The sequence below is a fragment of the Rhinolophus hipposideros genome (assembly GCF_964194185.1).
Source record: "Rhinolophus hipposideros genome assembly, chromosome: 3".
Lineage (NCBI taxonomy): Eukaryota > Metazoa > Chordata > Mammalia > Chiroptera > Rhinolophidae > Rhinolophus > Rhinolophus hipposideros.
The window spans coordinates 24,265,535-24,287,667 of NC_138049.1; the positions used below are offsets into that span (position 1 = coordinate 24,265,535).

The 22,133-nt window shown below is 39.7% G+C and overlaps 1 protein-coding gene across 3 annotated transcripts in view; it reads right to left on the reverse strand.

The window, feature by feature from the left end:
• ARFGEF3 (ARFGEF family member 3) overlaps positions 1 to 22,133 on the reverse strand; it is a 153,476-nt gene that overhangs the window by 12,161 nt on the left and 119,182 nt on the right. For all 3 annotated transcript variants that reach the window (XM_081045116.1, XM_081045115.1, XM_081045117.1), the window contains 11 exons: positions 21,823 to 22,002; positions 16,874 to 17,018; positions 15,201 to 15,323; positions 11,229 to 11,332; positions 9,374 to 9,518; positions 7,044 to 7,172; positions 4,844 to 5,020; positions 3,221 to 3,335; positions 2,294 to 2,396; positions 1,909 to 2,040; positions 1,277 to 1,398 (listed from right to left, as the gene is read on the reverse strand). In XM_081045116.1, coding sequence (XP_080901242.1) covers positions 1,277 to 1,398; positions 1,909 to 2,040; positions 2,294 to 2,396; positions 3,221 to 3,335; positions 4,844 to 5,020; positions 7,044 to 7,172; positions 9,374 to 9,518; positions 11,229 to 11,332; positions 15,201 to 15,323; positions 16,874 to 17,018; positions 21,823 to 22,002 — 1,475 coding nt within the window. The remainder of the gene's footprint in view (positions 1 to 1,276; positions 1,399 to 1,908; positions 2,041 to 2,293; positions 2,397 to 3,220; positions 3,336 to 4,843; positions 5,021 to 7,043; positions 7,173 to 9,373; positions 9,519 to 11,228; positions 11,333 to 15,200; positions 15,324 to 16,873; positions 17,019 to 21,822; positions 22,003 to 22,133) is intronic.

Genomic DNA, 22,133 nt, shown 5'->3' on the forward strand with positions numbered 1-22,133 from the left:
TCATTCTTTATAACTCTTGAACCTTCCACAAGTGTATATACCACACACTTGACTAAAAAATTTGTATCTGCAAATTTCACCAAAATGGTTGTACCAAACTGCTCTACTAATCAGCTGACATTTAGAAAAATCACACACTGTCCTTAAAATAGGAATGGTTTTGATGCTGACTCCACCATGCCGCAGTTATGTGGATAACTGGATAATTGGCTCAGTCTCTCTGAATGTTTCATCATAGATAAATGGGAGTGAAAATACCTGGCCCCTGTACTTCAGCTATAGTGCTCTCATATTTATCATCATTACTATTGGTGTATTAGAAGTTTAAAAATGTTAAGTCTTCAGAAATTGTCTTCAAGTTTAGAAACAGTAGTTTTAAGCAGGATGATAGTACAGGCGTACCTCATTTTATTGCATTCACAGATGCATTTATTTACAAATTGAAGGCAATACCCTCCACCCACAAAAAGATTATGACTTGCTTTATTGCGGTGGGGGTCTGAAACCAAACTTGCAAAATCTCTGAGGTATGCCTGTATTTCAAAAGAACAAGTTTCTGTAGCAGGACACAGATTTTTATGTCTCCTGACAGTGGTATTGCTCATGAGAAGTTTATGTATTTCTCACTGAAACATTATGAATCACAGATCAAATTATAATTATTTTAAAAATGTTATAATAGGATATATGATGCTATAGACACATTGAATTGTGTAGCACCCACCACCCCCACCGCCCCCCCCCCCACCACCAAATTCAAATATTGAATCCTAACTCACAGCACCTTAGAATGTCACTATCTTTGGAGAAAGGTCTTTAAAGAAATAATTAGGTTAAGATGAGGTCTTTAGGGTGGACCCTAATTCAATATGACTGGTACCCTTATAAAAAGAGGAGATGAGGACACAGACAGGTACAGAGAAAAGATCACATGAAGACATAGGGAGAAGCCAAGGACAGAAGTCTCAGAAGAAACCAAGCCTCCTGACACCTCAGTCTAAATCTTCTAGCCTCCAGAACTGTGAGAAAATAAATGTCTGTTGTGTAAGCCATGCAGTCTATGGTACTTTGTTATGGCAGCACTACAAACTAATATCTATGAAATGTGGGAAATATGGTTAACAGAATAACAATTTTCTATGAAAACCTTTGCTAAATAACTCTACAAATGTTTTCAGTATTCTTGTCAAAAGCTTAGATTACAATGACCAAGAACTGGAAATAAATGAACTTTCCTCTTTAAAAGCTCTCTATGTGTTTAAGCGTAGCTGCTTACCTTTTCTTGGTGTGTCCATTCGGCTTCTCATCAGGAGGCAGCTCAATAATGAGCTGACAGGACTGAGCATGATCAAAGTTGTTTGGAGTCTTTGGTGAGCACTGGGTATCCAACATAAACACCTGCATGGGTGCACAAAGGTACAATTCAGCGCTTGACCATCTTTGACCAGACTCCACAAGGATTAGCTGGACAGCCATGGCAAATTGCTTACTCTCTCTACTCATTTTCTCCCCTATACAATGAGGTTGATAATGGTTTCCCACCTGGTATGTTTGTTGAGAGAATTAAATGAATTAATATGTGAACATATTAATGGAACAGAAGAGCAAATACTCAATAAATGTTAGCTGTCGACCCTAATCACACTGCTACTGCTACCACGTGACAGTTTATTACACTCCAAAGACTAGGTACTGATGTTTATTATTTATTAAAAGTAATTAAAGAGGGGCTAGTAGAAGATCTTCTCTGATTGTGACATCTGTTTGGTATCATATTCTATCCACCACAAGAATAAGCAGTTAATTAGGATTTCTGCTGTCAGGACTACTTATGGGGCCATACTACTCCATACTCTGCCAGGCTGTTTGGTGATGGAGGGTTCCAGCAGTAAGTCAACCAGCCCTTACCTGCTGAGCCATAGCTCGGATGCGCCAGTACTCGGCTTCAGCACTGGGGGAGGAAGAGGGGGCCGCCACCCTCACCTGGCAGCCTTCCCCACTGAAGCCCTCGGTGCTGCTGTGGAAGCAGTTCAGCAGATCCTAGGGAGAAACACAGCAGTCGTTACTGGGGGCATCTGGGTTCACGGCTCCAGGCCTCGTCTTGGATCGGACCTTGTCACTGCGTCTGTGACAAAAGTACTGATCCAGCAACTTCTTTACCCGCCGCAAGATTTTAAGTGAGCCGGCCTGCTAGGAGGAATAAGGCAGGATCCAGGTGGCCAAATCGACGAGGCAAGAGGGAGCTAAGGAAGACTGGAACCTGCTCTGGCTTTGTCTCCTCTGATCAATTTACCTTCACTGGCTTGAGTGTGGCGGAGAATGCATCCTGCAGTGCGCAGCAGGCCAGCCTCCACATTTCTTCAGTGAACACAGGGCCCGCTGTCACGAGGACGTACCTGCCAAAAGAAGCAAGGAAACAAGTCTTTGATTCACACATTTTTATTGCCACAAAATTTAGACCCATACAGACACATACATAGATTTTTTTCCAGAGTTTCCTTACAAGTCTCCCTGCCTCTTACCACTCTTGACTTCAGGCATTGTCTTCCTATAAAACTGCTTCCTAGACCATTTTAATAAAAAAATATCAATGGATCCCCATTACAAATAGGCCAATGTTTAAATTTATGATTGCATGCAAGACTGTATATACTCTGTACTAATTCTTCCATTCTAGCCCCATTGTCCACTATTCCTCTACAAATAACAAAACAACAAAAACTCCTCTTGTCACTTATAGTTCCTATAATCTCTGTGCATTTGTTTATGCTGTTCTCCTGCTTACGCAGTCTCCATTTATCAAAAACTTGCACACTCTGGGGGACCTGACCAAGTGTCACTACTACACAAAGCCCTGCTGACACCCTACCCCCTCCTGTCCTTACTTGGCATTTACGGTTACTCTTTACTATTATCATTTTTCACATGACTCTCTGTTATGTCCTGTAGAATAGGCTATAAGCTTTTTGAGGGTAGGGACCTTGGCTTACCTCACTATCTATGCCACAGAGTGTAATGCTTATGTAGTAAATATTTGCTGACTGAACACTGAAATGAAGAACTATTGTTAGCATATAGTCATTTTTACTTACAAAAGTCATTTTTACTTCTAAGTAAACAATCTAAAAAGCAGATTGCTACCACAAAGGGTAATTTAATTCCCTTGGATTGCATAATAAAAACTCCCATTTTGTAGAGAGCCAAGGAATGTTTTTCTCACCTAATACAGGAACAGCCCACTCTGGAGATGGTTTCTGTGGGCTTGGCCACACACGCTACCAGTAACTCGAAGAGGTCCTTTAGCATAGTGTTGATCATGCTCTCATACCTGATGTCTACAGGAAAAAGCAAAATCAAGACTTCACTCAATGCTACTGCAAAGGAATGGGTTGAAAGGACATCTATGGCAAAAGAGGAAAGTCTGAGTGATAAAAATATATATAATATCCATTTCTAGACATATTAAGATGAAATATGTGGTTCACTTTTATGTGTTGATATACATTTTTCAAAGTTAAGCATATAATTTATCTACTTAAGCAGAATAGAACACGTGATATTATGTAGCCTGAATACTTGCTAGTAAAAAATTTTAATTCTTAAAAAAAGTGGGGGTTGGGTGGAATAAAACATACTTTCCTTACTGATGATAGTCGAATTATATTGAATTAAATGCTCTTGGAAAACAAAATGTCTCTTGTCCTACTACTTTTTGAATCTTTCAATCTTCAGTCTGCACACTAGCTACAGATTAAAAAGAATAACACTTCCAACAATCACATTCTGTTTGCCCCACTCAAGAAATACGTCAGCATTCTTTTCCTCAAACTCCTTGTGATACCAAAGGACCAGTTTTCAGTGGAATCCTCCAGGGTCCCATGCCATGTAAAGCAATGACCTGGCCCAGAACAACTACCTCTAGGGATACAGTTATCGCCTACCAGTAGAAACACCCACTTTCCTTTCTCAATTAGTTTTTGCTTTTCTTTCTTTATTTTTTTTGGCAGGACACATTTTCCTTACTAAGCTTAGTAGAAGCACATTTCTTATCTCTTTTCGACTCTCCCTTCTCTTTAGTATCTCTAACCCCTCCAACAAGGGAGCCTCTTACCTCACCTCTTTCTGTATACTTCTGCATGCCTTTCCCATTTCTTTGTAACCTCTAGAGCTAGCAACAGTATTTCCTCTGCTCTCAGATTTCCAGATCTTCCCATGGCAAGAATCATGAGCAAGAATCTATATTTCATAAATGTTGCTCCACCGATACCACAGCTGACATATTTCCCCTGCCTCTAGCTCCCTGTCCATCTGCCAACTTCATCCTGCCCACCTCACACTTTCAAATCTTTTTCAAACTGCCACATATGTTAAGAGCCTTCTCTTCACCCCTAACCTGTTAAGCAACTTCTTGCCCGTAATTTACATCTTTTCTAAAGCCTTGCCTCCTCCACTTAACCTCCTCAGATGAAGCAGGACAATAGGGTACACCCTCTCCCTCACTCCTATGCTATAGGGATAATTCTTTTTCTTCTTATGTACTTGAACTTGCTTCCCCTCTCTTAACACACAAGTATCCTAGACCTTATTAGGTATTTTATTTTTAGCCACACATGTATTTTTAGTATTCTGTTTGATAATTTTGTACAGGACCAATGGGTACCAATTTTCTTTTTGACAATCTACTATTAAAAGACTGGCATTGACCGTGTAATTCTATTTTAGTAATTCCTAGGACAAAAATCATGCATTGGTATTTGCATTAGTTTCTTACTAAGCACTTTTAGACAATGATGCTGCCTACTAAGGAAATACTCAGCACTAACTGCTTGGGCGCTGTAGATACCTGAGTGTATGAAGCTTTGAATGTGCTCCACCACCAGCTCACAGGACAGACCAATGGCATGCTTGAAATTAGCAGAGGCCACATCCCAGTAAGAATGGTCTTTATGGCTACGTCGGAGCCAAAGGGACATCACAGGAAGGAGAAGATGAACAACTGCATAGATGCCAAACCCTGGTCCTGAAAAAGAAAAGTCAGCATCAGAACTGTGATCTCAGCAACTCTCCTGTAATAAGAGGGAAGTTCTTCACCATCTCTTGGCATTACTGATCTCTTTTAAAGGAGCTGCTTGTTCTCTGAGAAGGTGCAAGGGAAGAGAATTTATTGCTGATTGGGGAACAGAGGTCTTTGATGACATTTTTCTCTTTTGATTCTGCATGATTTTACTTATGCAAATAATCATGAATAAACTCATAAAACTCCAAATAATACTGATAAAGTTTAATTATTACTTGATCAACTACTTAGTCCCCCGAAGTAAACAGAAACCTATATGCATATAATACCCTTAAAACGTAAGTACATATATTTATAGGAAATGGAGAAAGTACCCTTAAAACGTACGTATATTTATATGAAACAGAGAAATATAGTTTTGTTTGTTTTTATTTTTATATGAATAATGTAAACCTTGGTCTACATACTGATTTTTTCACCCTTAACAATGTGTGCTAGAGATCATTCTGTGTCAGCAAAGTCAGATATTTCTCATTTTTATTGCCACATACTATTCTATAGTATGTATGTGCAATAGTTTACTTACTTATTCCCTTACTGATGGACATTTAAATGTTTCCATATTTTCATTTGTACACAATGCCATAATGAAAATCTTTGTGAAAATGTTGATAGATTTTTAAAATTCTGATTACAAACGCAAGGCATTCTTTTTATAACAAACAGAATATACATGAGAATACAAAGAAAAAAATTATATTTTGATGTATTTCCTTCTAGTGCTTTTTGAATATATGCATGTGTTGTTATAAATGTATATGAAATTTCATTAAGTTGAATTGTACTGAATACTATATATTTTATAAACAATTATTCATATCATTAAATATTTCTCACAAATACTCATTTTAATGTCTGTAGAATATACATATGCTTTTATCATAATTTACTTAACCCATTAGGGTGTTTCTAATTTTTCTGGTGTTCAAGATGCTTCAGGAAACATTATTTATACATTTTTTGGTCTTCATTACTGTTAATTTCCTTCGATGATTGATTTCTAGGCATAGAATTATTTGTTTAAATTCTCTTCACGTACTTAGTAGCACTCAATGTGAAAGCAGAAAATGGTACTGACCGATAAAACAGATTTAGAAATAATGGCATATAACTAATTCTATAAAATACCCGTTTATTCTTAGATGAAAAACTTTTAACTCTTTAACATGTTGGAGTAGCTATGATAGTTTTCCTGAAAAAAATTCTGATATAAACTTTGCAATGGATCTTAAAATAGTATAAATTATCAAGTCTTCATGTTGAATACAAAACACCTCTTATACTATGACTATGGAATTAACGAGTGGTTTTATTAGTGGTTCTGAGTCTGCTGATAAAAACCAGAATCTCTATAAAAAACGTCTTTAATCTTGGGAAGTAAGTGTGTATGTCAACCTTGATTAATTCAGAACAAGAAATAAATTCCCACGGACCATTTTTTTTCCTGTACTATCAGGGTACTGTCACTAAATGTCTTTTACAAAATCTAGTCACCTGTGACCTTTATGCAGTCAAGATGTTGCTGTGTTAATACTGCATATATGTGCATTCGAGTGGTTTGTTTATGTCAGTGGTAGACACAGTGAGGCCAACTGACAGCTCTGGGGCCAAGAGCCTGTGAGATTCTGGCTAAAGTGGAAGGTTGTAAGTATGGACGAGAACAAAGTCAACTGGCTCACAGAGACACTGATACCACAGCCTTGGTCAGATTACTGTGGGGCTCCACACATTCAACTAACTGGCCACCACACACTATTTGTAAATGGACTGGTGGGAAGACCTATAAACAATAATAGGACATATGTTAAACATCACTGCATCATAGCCATCCAACAAATACTTATTGAGCACCTATTATACTGTCTAGGGTCACAGCAGTGAAACAGGTAGGCAGTCACAGAAACACCCTCCTGAAAAAAAGTTATGTGTAACAACTCCCCCAAAAGATAGACGTAGAAATAGTTACCAGGTGTTTTGGTAACATCTCTCAGGAGCTCAAAGAGTAAGTCCAAGGTAGGGGGTTGGTGCTGACGTGGACAGTTGGACACAGCTGCTGTGAGCTGCTCCAGTAGGATGATCCAGACTTCTATCAGACCTGGAAAGCAAAAACTGGGATTCATGATTTGCAGAAATGGGAAGGGCATGCTCACTGTTACATACACAAACTCTTTACAACTATATTAAAGACTGTATTATAGATAAGTAACATTATAATTCTGGTTATAATTGTCTGGGTTGGAGGTATAAGATGCTAAGTAAAAATTAAATCATTAAAATGTAATGTCTACATTAGGTATTATTCTTTCATATAATTCTTCCTCATAACTAGTCTGAACTAGTGAAGTTGTACTGTTTACAATCTCTATGAAAAACTGTAAATCTAGCCACCTCCATAAATAAATTTGTAATGGAAAAATAAAACACTTATGGATCTTGGGTTCAGTGAGGATCTTATAAATTTGACCTCAAAGTCAAGGGAAGTAAAAGCAAAAATAAATGAATGGGACTATATCAAAATACAAAACTTCTGCACAGCAAAAGAAACCATAAACAAAACAAAGAAGCAACCAACCGAATGGGCGAAGATATTTGCAAACAACACCTCTGATAAGGGGCTAATATCCAAAATATATAAAGAACTCATAATACTCCACAAAAACAAAAAACAACCTAATTTAAAAATGGGCAGAGGATATGAACAGATACTTCTTCCAAGAAGACAAACAAATAGCCAATAGATGTATGAAAAAATGCTCAACTTCACTAGCTATGAGGGAAATGCAAATCAAAACCACAATGAGACACCACCTCACCTGTTAGAATGGCTATTAACAAAACAAGTAATAACAAGTGTTGGAGAGGCTGTGGAGAAAAAGGACCCTTCATACACTGCTGGGGGGAATGTAAGTTGATGCAGTCACAATGGAAAACAGTACGGAGTTTCCTCAAAACTTAAGAATAGAATTACCTTATGACCCAGTAATCCCTCTTCTGGGTATCTACCCCCAAAATATGAAAACATTTATCCATAAAGATATATGTACCCCTATGCTCACTGCAACATTATTCACAGTGACCAAGACATAGAAACAACCAAAGTGTCCTTCCATAGATGACTGGATAAAGAAGATGTGGTGCATATATACAATGGAATACTACTCTGCCATAAGAAAAGATGAAATACTGCCATTTGTGACAACATGGGTGGATCTTGAGATTATCAAGCTAAGCAAAGTAAGTCAGAAAAAGTTGAGAACCATATGATTTCACTTACATGTGGGATATAAAACTGAAACAAACAAACGAGACAAACAAAAACTCAGACACAGCAGTTCAGCGGTTACCAGAAGGTAAAGGGGCAGGGGGCTGGTAGAGGGTAAAGGTGATCAAATATATGGTGGTGGAAGGAGAACCGACTCTGGCTGGTGCACACCCGATGTGATATATAGATGGTATATTCTATTATAGAAATGTACACTTGAAACCTATAGAATTTTACTAACCAATGTCACCCCAATAAATTTAATTAAAAAAGAAAAAGAAAACAGGAAAAAAATGTAAAACAAATGCAAAAGTAAATTTAAAGAAGTCTTTTGCAAGAGTTTGAAACAACCCATGTCCATATCCTTAGACCCCTTTAAGGATATCATTTCCATTTCTACATTTAGAAACAGGACAGGGTCATCTGAGACAGAAGACAGCAAGTGTGAGCATGAGTTAACCGATTTGAAAATTAGCCAAAGTTACTAGACTGAACTCCAATTCACGGGAAATTACATGGGAACTAAGTTTAAACACATTCTTTAAAATTATTCTTTTAATGAGCTTTCAGCTTCACCAGTCACAAATAGACTCTCTCTTCAGCAAAGGCTTAATTTCCCCAGTCTTTAACCACATAGTCCTGCAGGAAGTAATTATATAATGATTATGTTTCCTAGAAGGAATTAAAGACAATTACCAGCCAATTTAAGTACTAATGCACCAATGCAACCACATTTCAATTTGCTAAATTCAAGAGAATTCGGCGTTAGAAATTGTATTTAGTAGAATCTGCAAATCTGCACTGGTTTTAGATGGAGGCATCCACTTAAAAAAAATGACTTTGGAGATATCAGTTGTAAAATGTTGATTTCGAGAGTCCATGGTAACTTTAGGTAGACTTGTTCTGTTAGAATTATAAACAATGACAACATAAATGGATGATCATTCATGAGCTATAAGCTATCTAATTCATGGCTTCCGCTTCTGGGAACAAGAACATACAATAACCTGGTTCAGTCCCATCAATAAACTTACCAGTGTCATCATCAAAATCAGACAGGACCGACTCAATCCCATCCTCACTGCTTGCCGACTGCTCCTGAAGTCTTCGAGGCAAGCTAGCAAGTCGCCCACTAAGGAATATTGGCTTCATGGGCATTTTGTAGATTTTGGCCAATAACTACATAAATAACAAATTTCAATTATATATTGGAAAAGGCTGCATTCTGGGTGTTCAAGAACAATGAAATTATATACCAGTAATAGAAAGGGGAGAGAAAACCAGAAAAGCTTCCACTGTATGAGAGTTTCAAGTTGGTTGCTTGTCATTTGGCTTCATAATGTCACTCACAAGAGGCATCTATCTCAGGAAGCTGAAGAAATAGCATTCAGTGGCAACACAAAGGTAGAGGAAAAAACCACTATGGATACTTTTTCAGCATCTCAATTGCCTATGAGTTTTATACACTTTTATAAACCTACCAAGGGTACCATGAAACATGTCCAGAATTTTTGCCTGTGGGAGAAAAGTGTTCTATGGGGATCACTGAGATAGGATACCAGACTCTGATTTCCTCTTCACCTGAACCCACATGAAAGAAACAGAGGGAAAATGGGGAAATGGAAAAATCTGTGGGCACGGTCAGAGATGAAAGTATGAGAAGCAGAGCTAGTAAACCACCCTGGGCTCTTTGTTCCCTTCTCCCTGCTAGAGTCTAACCCCCAGGGATCTCTGTTACTGGAACAAAACTCCTAAGGATCCTTATAAATCCAAATTAAAATTGTGCCTGCTGTGCTCATGCTGTTCTAGAAACCAGGGAAACAGTTGCGAGCAAGGTAGACAAAATTCATGTCCTGTGGATCTTACAGACAATAATCCTTTCACAAATAATAAGCACAATTTCTGACCTAAATGTTATATTTAAAAAATCGGGCAGGTGGTACTACAGAGAGGAACCAAGGTGTGTGGGGAATGTTGGCAGGGAGTTGATAAATACCTAAGCCCTGGTCTCTCTGACAGGTGAGGTTTCAGATGCGATCTGGGAAATAAGGAGAGTCATAGTGATCTGAGGACGGAAAATTCCAGGCTGAGGGAACAACAACGGCCCTGGGTTGTATTTGAGGGGCAAAAAGTGAGTGTGGCTGCAGCAGAGTGAGTGAGAGGGAAGGACCTGAGGTGACAGGGAGCTGAGGTTGTGTCACATGTGGCCTTGTGGAGGCAGCTGAGGAACAAGTCAGGGCCATGTATTCTTTCTAAAGCCATGGGCTTAATGCTGTCAGTGAGGGATGAGGAGAGGCCTAAAACACAACCTGAAAACACAGGAGAAAAACTATCGAGAGAGGGTATCACTGACACCTAGAGGAGAAAGGGCTTCAGGGAGGGAGGAATGGTTTTGCTCCATTGGCATTTGACATGGGTAAGGACAGAGAACTACTGGATTTAGTGCAATGAAGGTCACTGTCCACACTGCTAGGTGATGTTTTACTGGATTTATCTGTAGGTCTTGACTGAACTTGATCCCTCTTTGTTTGTGTCTTTCTTCACTGTCTGCACCCCCATCGTCCACATTTTGGTATATCAGGAAGACCTCCCATGAACTCATGACTCCTTTCCCCTCAGCCTGACACAGATTATAGTAGTTCATCTGAGTATAAATGAGAAGTTTCAGCGATCTCCGGGTCCACTTGTGTGTTCTAGTATACTTTTATTACTTTCTTCCTCTCCTTTGTAGAAGGGATGGGGACAATATCTATACCCCGAATCTAAGCTCCAGTCTCCTCCCCAGAGACAGCAGAAAGTGTTTCCCTTGGGCTTCAGTAAAAGACACCCACACATATTTTGCAAGCATCTTCTTCTGAGGCAGGTTTCAGGGCCCGGGGCTCAGCGTACCTGAGAACAGCGCCTGAGGTAACCCAGGGCAGGGAGGCACAGGTCTGGGGCCGTGGCTCCTGGTGCCGGGACACAGTCTCCGATCTCTTTACAGTCCACCTCCCCTGGGGCAGGCAGCACGGGGAGACAGAGACAAAGTCATCTTTGTTTATTTCCGTACAACAGAAGACCTATTTATTCACAACATTAGTTCACCAAATGTCTACTAAAATGGAGAAAAAAAGAACGAAAATTACTCCAAATTGTACAACCCTGAGAACAGTCTTTTTGGTTATTTTTGGCCCCCTGCATGTGCACATGTTAAACACAGAGGGGGTTATACTGTGCGTCTTATTTTGTTGACATTTTTTTGTAGCTCCCCTTTTTACTAAACAGCGAACACTTTTTCCCTATTCCACCACAGTACTTTCAGTGGCGGACAGTGGCTGAACATTGACTTTCAGTGTTCCTGGCACACAGTAATTCATGCCCCTGGGCCCCTCCTATTGATGGTGTGACTTCTAAAGCTCTGATGAGGACGACTGGGGAGGTTAACTGAGTGCTGGGCTGGAATGAAGTGCAAAGCCTGTCTCTATTTGGAGAAGGTCCTCATTTGCTGCCAGTGCTCAGCACTAAAGAGTGATGATAAATGAAGACTCTGGGAAGATTCTAAACATCTGGGGTTTGGGGATGGAGACTACGTAATTGAATTGAAGTGACTTTCTTTCTTTCTTTCTTTTTTTTTTTTTTTGTACGTATCTAGAGATTTAACAGATCTGTAGAGGGCGTCTAGATTTTCTATAGGTAAACAGTAGTCGTGAATTATTTTTCTTCTCATATAATGAACCTATTTCAATACTTTTAATAAAATCATTCCACAGTACTGTAATTGTTTCTAATTGTCTATAATTGCAGCAACTAGCACCCTCCCCTGTGGGAAAACAGACATAATTACTAAGCTTTAGTTACAATTCAGAAGCAGACAAAGAGGCATGTTTTCCCTTAAAAAAAGATAAACATTTCTTATATTTTAGATCAGGAATTGGCAAACTTTTTGTACAGAGCCAGACAGTGAATACTTTAGGATTTGCAGGTCATACTGTTTTTGTTGCAACTTCCCAACGCTGTCACTGCCGCACAAAAACAGCCATAGACAAATGACCATGGTTATATTCCAATAAAACTATATTTATAAAAGCCATCAGTGATCGGATTTGACCTGTGGGCCACGGTTTGCCAACTCCTGGTTTAGATTAACACACCTTGCAGTATAAAAACACAGACCAGGTCGAATTCATGTTCAAACAGCCAAGTGGGAATTCAAAATAAATTTGTTTCCTGACTTGTTGATCACAGCCAAGTGTTCCAAAGCTTTTTGTTTTTTTTAACCGAGGCTACTGTTACATCTATACAAATGGCGCCCCCTAGAGCCGAGGGCAGTACACAGCCAGCATGGCTGTAACCCGGGCTCAGGTTCCAACCGACCCCAAGAGCCATGCAAATAATTCCACCTTATAATTCACAGAAAAAATAGGACCCATCTGTTTTAAACATCTTCCATGTGCACACTCATAATTCTGCATCTCTATTTTCGGCCCCCAATTCCCTCCCTAAGAGAAAATCTCAAATTTCTAACATGCATCTCCAGTTGAATATTTCACAGAAACTCAACACATCCAAATGTCCAAAGATAGAATTCGTTACTTTTTTCCTGTACCCCACATCTAACCTGCTCTCCTTTTGGGTAAGTAACTTGGGGAACGGGAGTCATTCTTAGTTGCACTTTTCAGCTGGCTGTTCAGTTTAAATGACTTTTTTTTTTTTAAAGTAGCCTCGATGAAAGTATTTATCTTACTGAACTGTGATTATTGATTTATATGACTGCTTCCCAGAAGAGGCTGTGAGCTTCTCACAGGCAGGAAGTGTGTTTTATCTTTACGTCCCCATAGTACAGCTGCCATGCCCACGTAGCAGGTACTCCAGTCTTTACTGAACAACATAATACAAATACTAATGGTTCTAAAACGAAGTACAGGTCTGTGAAATAATAGAATATATGTATATGTGTGTATATGTATATATGTGTAAATATATATACATATATATATTTACACATATATTTCTCTGTCCATAGTTCCTAAAACCCTTGTAATTTCCAAAGTGATAAGAACACTAGGAACATCTGATATTTGGCCTTCAATCCCAAATCTTAAATCCCTTGGAATTTCCTGAGTGATGGGAATCTTTTGTTCTAATGAAGCAACCCCTGGAGGGCTCCTGGGTAGAGGCTGGTCACCAGAAACACCGAGCTATGATTAGAAGCTTGGAAATTTCAGCCCTTCGCCCCATCCTCCAGGAGGAGAGAGGGGCTAGAAATCGAGTTAACAATCTATCATGCCTACATGATGAAGCTCCACAAAAATCCCCAAATTACAGGTTTCAGAGAACTTCTGCGTTGGTGAAAGAAGGTCAGTAAGGTGGCACATCCCAACTCCGTGGGGACAGAAGTTCCTGCACGTGGGACCCTTCTGGACCTCTGCCTATGTATCTCTTTGGGTGGTCACCTGCATCCTTTATTATATCCTTTATTATATAATACACTGGTAAATGTAAGTACGTGTTTCCCTGAATTCTGTGAGCTGTTCCAGCAAATAATCAAATCCAAAGGGATGTGTGTGTGGCAAGGAGGGGTCACAAGAACCTGCAATTTTTGGCCAAGTCTGACAGAAGTTGTGGATAACCTGGATACCAGCTACTTGCAATTGGCATCTGAAGTGGGGGACAGTCTTGGGGGACTGAGCCCTTAACCTGTGGGGGCTGAGCTAACTCTGGGTAGTGGCAGCATTGAACTGAATTGTAGGACATCTAGTTGGTGTCACAGAGAATTGCTTGGTATGAGGAAAAGCTGGTGTCAGTGTTTAGAGAAGAGTTAAAAAAAAAATCTTACTCTGTTGTTCAAAAGAAATCTTCCTCTGAAGCCCAGCAGGTAGTCGCTAAGTGAGTGACCGCCATGGTTGCCCCTCAGCTCAGTCCTCTATTTCCCAAGGAATATATAATAATAGAATGTGTATGAAGAATAATAGAATGTAACAAGTACAGTCTATAGGTCAGACTTGTGGCCTCCAGCCTCTGTCCTGAATCTTGCATTTTGTTCCTGCTCCCCCCCAAAGGAGAACATGAGTGAAGTCACCTAGATTTTTTGTGGCCTCGTTGCAAAAGAATTTGTCAGTTATTTAGCAAGAATTAGAATATTATTAATCTTTTGGTTTCTTCATTGAAAAGGTTCTCAGGCTCTAGGTCTAAGAGCACTCCATGGTGAGATTCTCAAAACTTCAGGACTTATGTTTCTTCTAAAGATTTGGCTTAATTAACTGCCCTTCCTTTCCCTTTCACCCCAGGTAAACTCGTGCTACATAAAAATCTGCTACAGCAGTTCATGTTGCGTAGCAAGACTCGATTTTGTTAAAGTATTCCTATATTAAGCATAAAATCAGCTATGTTGTTCCTGAAATATACAAGGCTCAGAGAAGGGGGACTTTTATACCCCCCAATTTATTTTTCTATTAATACGGCCTGGGGGACGCATTCTTAATTTTTGTTTAGGAGCTGGGAACTCAAACTCAGGTTGCGAATTATTTGACACCGGGGAGAATAGTTTCCTATACAAGGAAAGCTATTGAATATAATACTATTTTAAGATTCAGAAAGAAGTTGAAATAAAATATGTAGACTGAAAACATGCTTCATTACAAGATTATTCCATGAACACAAGGACAAATATCAACCCTGGACAAACACCCAAGATGGTTTTACAGTCAGCTTTGTGCTTCTGAGTACACGCCACGCCACCTGGTTCTATCTCAGCATGCTCGCTTGCTTGCTTGCTTGCTTGCTCCAGGCAGGCAGTGGGCCTGTCTCCAAGGCTGACCACACAAAGCCATGCAGGCAAGCGTCCCCAGCTGTCACAGGGAATGAAAGGAGGACTCCACTTACCTAGTCCTTTGACAAACTTCATAAGGCACATGATATAACTAGTGGCTGCATTAGCAAAGACCTGGATGTTGTCAGTATTGAGAAAGGCTTCAAAAACATCAAACACTGGAGCTTGGCCTTTTCCTGAGGGAGAAAGACAGTAGATGTTTAAGAAAGTTAAATCTTTACCCTTCAGGTTGCCTGTATTTCCCATACCTTCCACCGGGCCTTGGAAAAAATGTTCTGGAGAAAAGCCAGGGTCTTTTGTATGGACAACTGGCTTGGCTCCAATGCTGTCCTTCTCAGTTTTCCCTGCAGGGGGAGCTGCAGGAAGGCTAAGGAAAGCTCAGTAGGGACAGCAGGGCAAAGCTGGCTGAGTGCTGGGCTAAGGCAATGTGTAGGTCTATAGGGAAGGGAAACATGTGGGCCTCTGGAATTCTCATTATAGGGAAGGGAAGGTTTAGATAAATCCCTCATGGCACATACTAATTCATTCACACCTGTGCAGAAAAGAATATAAAAGGTTGGGGATTGCTATCCTTAGAAAGGCCTGTTTGTAAGGTTGGCCCTTGGCTGGCATCTGAGAACTTGGCTTCAGAATATTCCCAGGAAACTGTTAACTGATAATGAGGTTCACTGTGCCTACATGGTTTGTGCAAACAATGTGATTTATTCTGAACACCTGCTTTTCCTTCAGAGAGTCTGGAATTTTGGTATATGCTAGGCAGAGAGTACCTCCCCGTGACAAGCCCTCAGCTGGGTCTCTAATGCACTTCACTGGGCAGAGACATCATACACATGTTGTGGCATTTTCACTGCTGGGGAAGAGTGGGCTCCATGGGACCCCTCAGCGGAGGGTGAGAACACAAGGAAGCCTGCACAGGGATTCCTACAGATTCTGTTTTTTCCCTTATAATCTGGCCTGGCCTTACCATGTTGCCATAACATATTTTAGCTGTGAGTCTTGCAATAAAACTTGTATAACTACATGCTGAGTCCCATGAGTCTTTCTGGTGGGTCACTGGTGAATGTAGGGGTGATCGTGGGGACCCCTGACACGACACCCCTGGTTACTGGGCATGCTTTATGGGCACCCATCCATTTCCAGCCAGACCCAATCTTCTTATTTGTAGTCCTCTGTGTTATGATAGTTTTCTGCTTCTTACTAGCAAGTGGATGACATCCTTCTTTCTGGCTTTGGGAATAAACTCAATATACATATGTGTAAGTGAAAAAACAGAAGTCCCTCAGCGTTTTGTCCAATCTATCAATCAGAACAGGGCCTGAAAATGGTCAGGACTGTTGGCTGGCTGGCCGAACTCAGAACTTGTGTCCCTACTACACCAGATTATTTCCTGCCGATAAAACATGGCTAGATGTCAGCCTTCCTTCCCTATTGTTCAATTTCTTTTGATAGCATGGAAATTGGCATAAAGAACTAATGCTCTATAGCAAGAATCAGCCACACATCCTTCCCACTATCACCACTCCTGTGCAAGTCTCCACCAGAACAATTAGGCGAGAAAAAGAAATACAGGACATACAAATTGGAAAGGAAGAAGAAAAATTGTCTCTGTCTGCAAATGACATGGTCTTATATGTAGAAAAGCTTAAAAGATTCTACCAAAAAACTGTGAGAACAAATAAACAAATTCAGTAAAGTTTCAGGATATAATACCAACACACAATCTTACCCATGGAGTAATCACCAACTAGGTACTCCTTCACCTCAGACTTGTTCCCGCTGTGCACTGTTTCCAGGGCACTGAACAAGGGCCTCCATCCTGACTGGATTTGGGTGGAACACACTTCAACCAGCTCACCAATGGATGTGACGACCTGGCAGAGGCAAAGGAGGTGGCACTTAAATCCCTTTTAAAAGAAGCAGGAGAATTTCTGGGAAGGGTGATGTTCCCTATTTCTGAGTTAATTTTAGTGAAAGAGAAAAAACAGAACCCAGACAAACTCACACAAAAAATCTTCTACAAAAGCAGCCATACTGCATTAATTTGCATTTTACTAACCACTAATGTTGCTGAGCAACTTTTCACATGCTTAGTAGCCATTTGTAAATATTTTGCTGTTTTTTTTTAGATTGGGTTTTTGTCTTCTCAGTACTGTCTTTTTATTTTCAGTTCTATTTACTGCTCAGTATTGTCTTTTAATTTTGAATGAATTCTAGATTCAAACTTTCTGAGATCTGTAATTTGCAAATATTTTTTCACAGCCTCGGGCTTGTCTTCTTATTTTATAATGGTGTCTGAAGAGCAAAAATTTTAAATTTTGATGAAGTCCAATTATTAAACTGTTGTGGTTTTTTTGTTTTTTGTATTTTTAGTGTATTTGTGTTAATCAGAAAATGGTGGCAGGATGCTCGGGAACTGCACAAAATGTGGACTGCTTCATGAATTTGATGTCATCCTTGCACAGGGGCCCTGCTAGTCTCTGTATTGTTCCATTGTACTTGTATATATGCTGCTGTAGCATATAAATGACTATAATGTATCTACTGTGGATATATTTGTGTTGATGCTAATTGGGGTTCCATTATTTCTTTAAGTATGTTTTCCCACCCCTTTGTGTTTCTCCTTCATCTGGACTCCCATTACATGTATGCTTGACATTGTCCCACAGGTCTCTATGGCTTTATTTCTTTTTGGTCAAACTTAATTCTCTTTGATGTTCAGAATAAATAATTTCTATTAATCTATTTTCAATTTCACCAATTCTTCTGCCATCTTAAATCTCGCTGGTAAACCCATATAGTGGATTTTTTTCATTTCAGTTATTGCCCTTTTCAAGAATTTGCACTTCTTTCACATTTTCCATTTCTGTACTTAAGGTTCTCATTTTTAAGTCACTTTCATAATATTTTCCTTTAATTATCTGAACATATTTATAATTGCTACTATAAATCTTTGTCTCCCAAATCCAACATTTGGGATCACTCTAAGACAGTTTCTATTTACTGTTTTTCCCCCCAAGTATGTATCCCTCTTACTTGTTCCTTTGGCGTGTATCAATTTTTTTTTCTGAAAATCTGACATTTTATATAATACATTGTAGCAATGCTGGATTCTTACTTTCTGAGCTTTCATTTTTTTAAACTAAATTGCTTGGACATACATTGTGAAATGCGAGGTCTGACAATTACGTAAGTTCACAAACTTGTTGCATAAATGTCGCTAACCTTTTTGATATCAGAAGGATTATTCATTATGAATTTGTACCAACTGGACAAGCAGTTAACCAAGTTGACTATTTGGAAGTGCTGAAAAGGCTGAGTGAAAAAGTTAAATGACCTGAACTTTTTGCCAACAATTCATAGCTCTTCCATCACGATAATGCACCAGCTCACACGGCACTGTCTGTGATGGAATTTTTAGCCAGGAAACAAATCATTGTATTGGAACACCCTCCCTCATCACCTGATCCAGCCCCTAATGACTTCTTTTTTTACCCGAAGATAAAAGAAATATTGAAAGGAAGACATTTTGATGACATTCAGGATATCAAGGGTAATTCGATGACAGCTCTGGTGGCCATTCCAGAAAAAGAGTTCTAAAATTGCTTTGAAGGGTGGACTAGGCACAGGCGTCAGTGCATAGCTTCCCAAAGGGAGTACTTCAAAGGTGACTGTCGTGATATTCAGCAACGAGGTATGTAGCACTTCTGGGATGAGTTCGTGAACTTAATTGTCCGACCTTGTATTTCTCTTCCCATAGTGTGAGACAACCATGTCTCTGCTCAGTTTCTTTAGTTTTATATTTTAGCCTGACTTCCCAGTGTTTGTCCCCACGTTGCACATGTTAGAGGTTAGCAGATGACGTGGGCAGACATTGTGCTCCAATAACGTGAGCCTTTAAGGCTTCCACCCTCTGCCGACCAGTCTGTGTGTATAGGCTGGAGAGAATATTCCAAGATCAGCCAATTCTTAAGTCTCCCTTGTCTTTTACTTTCTGATGGGATCTGTATGGTCTATCCTGCATATGTCCATGTTTCAATCAGCCAGATGTGTGAGGAACTTATCTAGTCCTTCTACGAACTCTGGTTTCCAGGGACTCATGCTATGTTTCTTCCCTCCCTCCCTCCCTCCCTCCCTCCCTCTCCTTCCTTCCTTCCTTCCTTCCTTCCTTCCTTCCTTCCTTCCTTCCTTCCTTCCTTCCTCCCTCCCTCCCTCCCTCCCTCCCTCCCTCCCTCCCTCCCTCCCTCCTTCCCTTCCTCTCCTTCCTTCCCTCCCTTCTTTCCTCCTTTCCTTCCTTTTTATTAAGTGTGTTTTTCCAGGATCCATCAGCTCCAAGTCAAGTAGTTGTTTCAATCCAGGTGTGAAGGGCGCAGCTCACAGTGGCCCATGTGGGCATCCTCATGTGGGGATCGAACCCTGTTGTTAAGAGCACCGCACTCTAACCAACTGAGCTAACCATCGCCCCATCATGCTACATTTCGTACTGGTTCACTGCTCACCGCAGTCTCAGGCTAGCGAAGTTGCATGATTCTCTCATTCATTTCCTAATGAATTCACTGACAAATTTAGCCGACAAATCAATGATCTTTTTTCCTCTTCTGCAAACCAAGTCTGTCCCTTACAGCAGAAAAGCGAATGATTTACCGGGTCAGCCCAGGCTCTATTCTTGCCAACAGCTTAGGAGTAAGGGTGGTAGGTGCAGTCTTCAGCAAGACGGCTACAGACTCCTACTGTTCTTTACCAAAATTCTGGCAAGAACTATTTTAATCATAAATGCTACTCAATTTCTTGTCTGCCCTTGGTCAATTTCCAGAGCCTTGAAATAGTTGCTTTTGACAATTTGGTCCTGTTTTATACTCAATTCTTATGAGGAAGATTCACTTAACTTCTTCATTCCACCATAGCCAATAATCCCTTTATCCTACATCTTTCTGAACACATTTAAGCACAGTTATTTTAAAGCCTGTCTCTGATAACTTTGATATTGAGATCTCTGGCAGGATGTGTGTGTGTGTGTGTGTGTGTGTGTGTGTGTGTGTGTGTGTGTGTATTTTTATTGCTTTTCTTTTCAATTTCTATTTCCTAAGGAGCCCTATTATTTTTGATTGAATACAGACATTGTAACTGCAAATAAGAACTAATTTGAAGCTTGGGATGATGTCATTTTCTATACTATCAAATTAGGGACTGGGATTATTTGAAGTTGGATATTATTTTCTGTTAGACTAGTCTATGTAAGGTTCACCCTTCCTCTGAGAAAGTTCTATTCTCTTCATGATTTTGACTTAAGTTGTCAAGAAGTTACCAGGTTGGCAGGACCCAGACTCCAATTTTTCTTATTTTCTTAGTCTTTCAGGTTCCTCTTCTGAAATTAGTAGATTCGATTTTAGGAAAAATAGTCCCAGATAGCAGGCACAGCATCTGGTTATTCTTTCTCTCTGAGATCATGGCCTCAAAGTTATCCACTTTTTAGTAGTATTTTCATGCCTTCTAGCAATTAAAAACATTTTTTTAATCTAATTTTTTTCAAGTTTTTCCCTGTGGGAAGCTGATCTAATTACTTAGTTCACTATTATTGGAATCCCCCAACCTAACCTTCAGGTATTAACTCATATTTTCATTTTTTTCTTTTGTTTCATTAAAAGTTGTTATTTGATATTTTGCATGAAAGATACCAATATTTCAATTATTTCTAGGTCTGATTTTTGCCGTCTTGTTGTTTCAGCAGCTCCCTCTGACTATTGCCTCATTTCCCCATGTGTTTTGTGACATGTTTTTAAACACTGTGAACTCACGTATCTTGGAACTTTGTCAGATATTTTTGTGGACTGAGTTGAAATGAGTTCCTACAGAGAGAATTTTATTACTTCTTTAGGTGCCTGTATAAAGTTTCTCAGAGTACCAAGGTGGTGAGATTTCATCCACTGACCCCCATTGAAGGGCTGTAATTTTAATCCTAGAGAGTTACTTTTTATCTCCACTAAGAGCCAATGTTAGAAACATGCTGATAGTATCCTCAGGGAGGAGTGGTACTTGGGTTCATTTTTAATTCAATCTTGGCCTGAATACACACCAGTTTTATAAAGTTTGTACTGAGATTTGTCTTCTGTTCTTGTTGCTTGAAGAATGTGATAGTGGAACTCACCTTCACCTGATGACAAATTCTCTCACAGAAAAAAAAAAAAAAAGTCTTAGAGCTCTGCTTACTTCTCTGGCTTCCCATTGTTCCTTAGTTTTTGGCATCTTAGTATTCCTTACTTTCTTGCCAGAGTGTCAATGTATTTAAAAGGAATTTTAAAATCTTTAACACTTTTAGTAGATTTCCGAGAGAAGATCTCGGAATGGTGTTCCTAGACCATTGTCATGCTACTTATGAAGTCTCCAGTTAGTTTCTTTACCATTTGTCTCCCAGTGGAGGGTCTGATGGTGGTTCAGAGTATAGGCTGGGTACAAGAGTACAGACAAGTATAGCCCGATTGCCTAGGCTCAAATCCCAGTTACACCAAGCACTGATCAAGTACCTTTAGCTAAATGGCTTAACCTTCTTTGTCATGGATTCCACACAGTATTATTCACAATGAAGGTGAAATATGCAAAGGTCCTGGGACAGTGCCTGACAGGGCATTCAATAAGAGCTCACTCTGATAAAGCAGATGCTGATTATCGTGACACACTGACCTGGTCTTGGACGTCCTCATCACACAACTCCAGTTGCATAATGCGCTCAAAAGGTCGGAAGAGTGCTTCATTAAAGTGAAAATGTGGTGGCTCATTCCAGTCGGTGAGAACCTCTGTCAGTATATCATGGATGAAGGAAACAGCTTTCTGAGACACGTGTCTTTCCTTATGGCAGGCGGCCTGCAAAATTCATGAGAGAGTAGAACACCATCAGGACTTCAGGCAAGTAAGAATCTGGTTTCTGTAGGTTTTCCTAACCCACCTTACCATAGGGAAGTGGAAGCAGCAATTCTGTTAAAGTAAAAAATGTC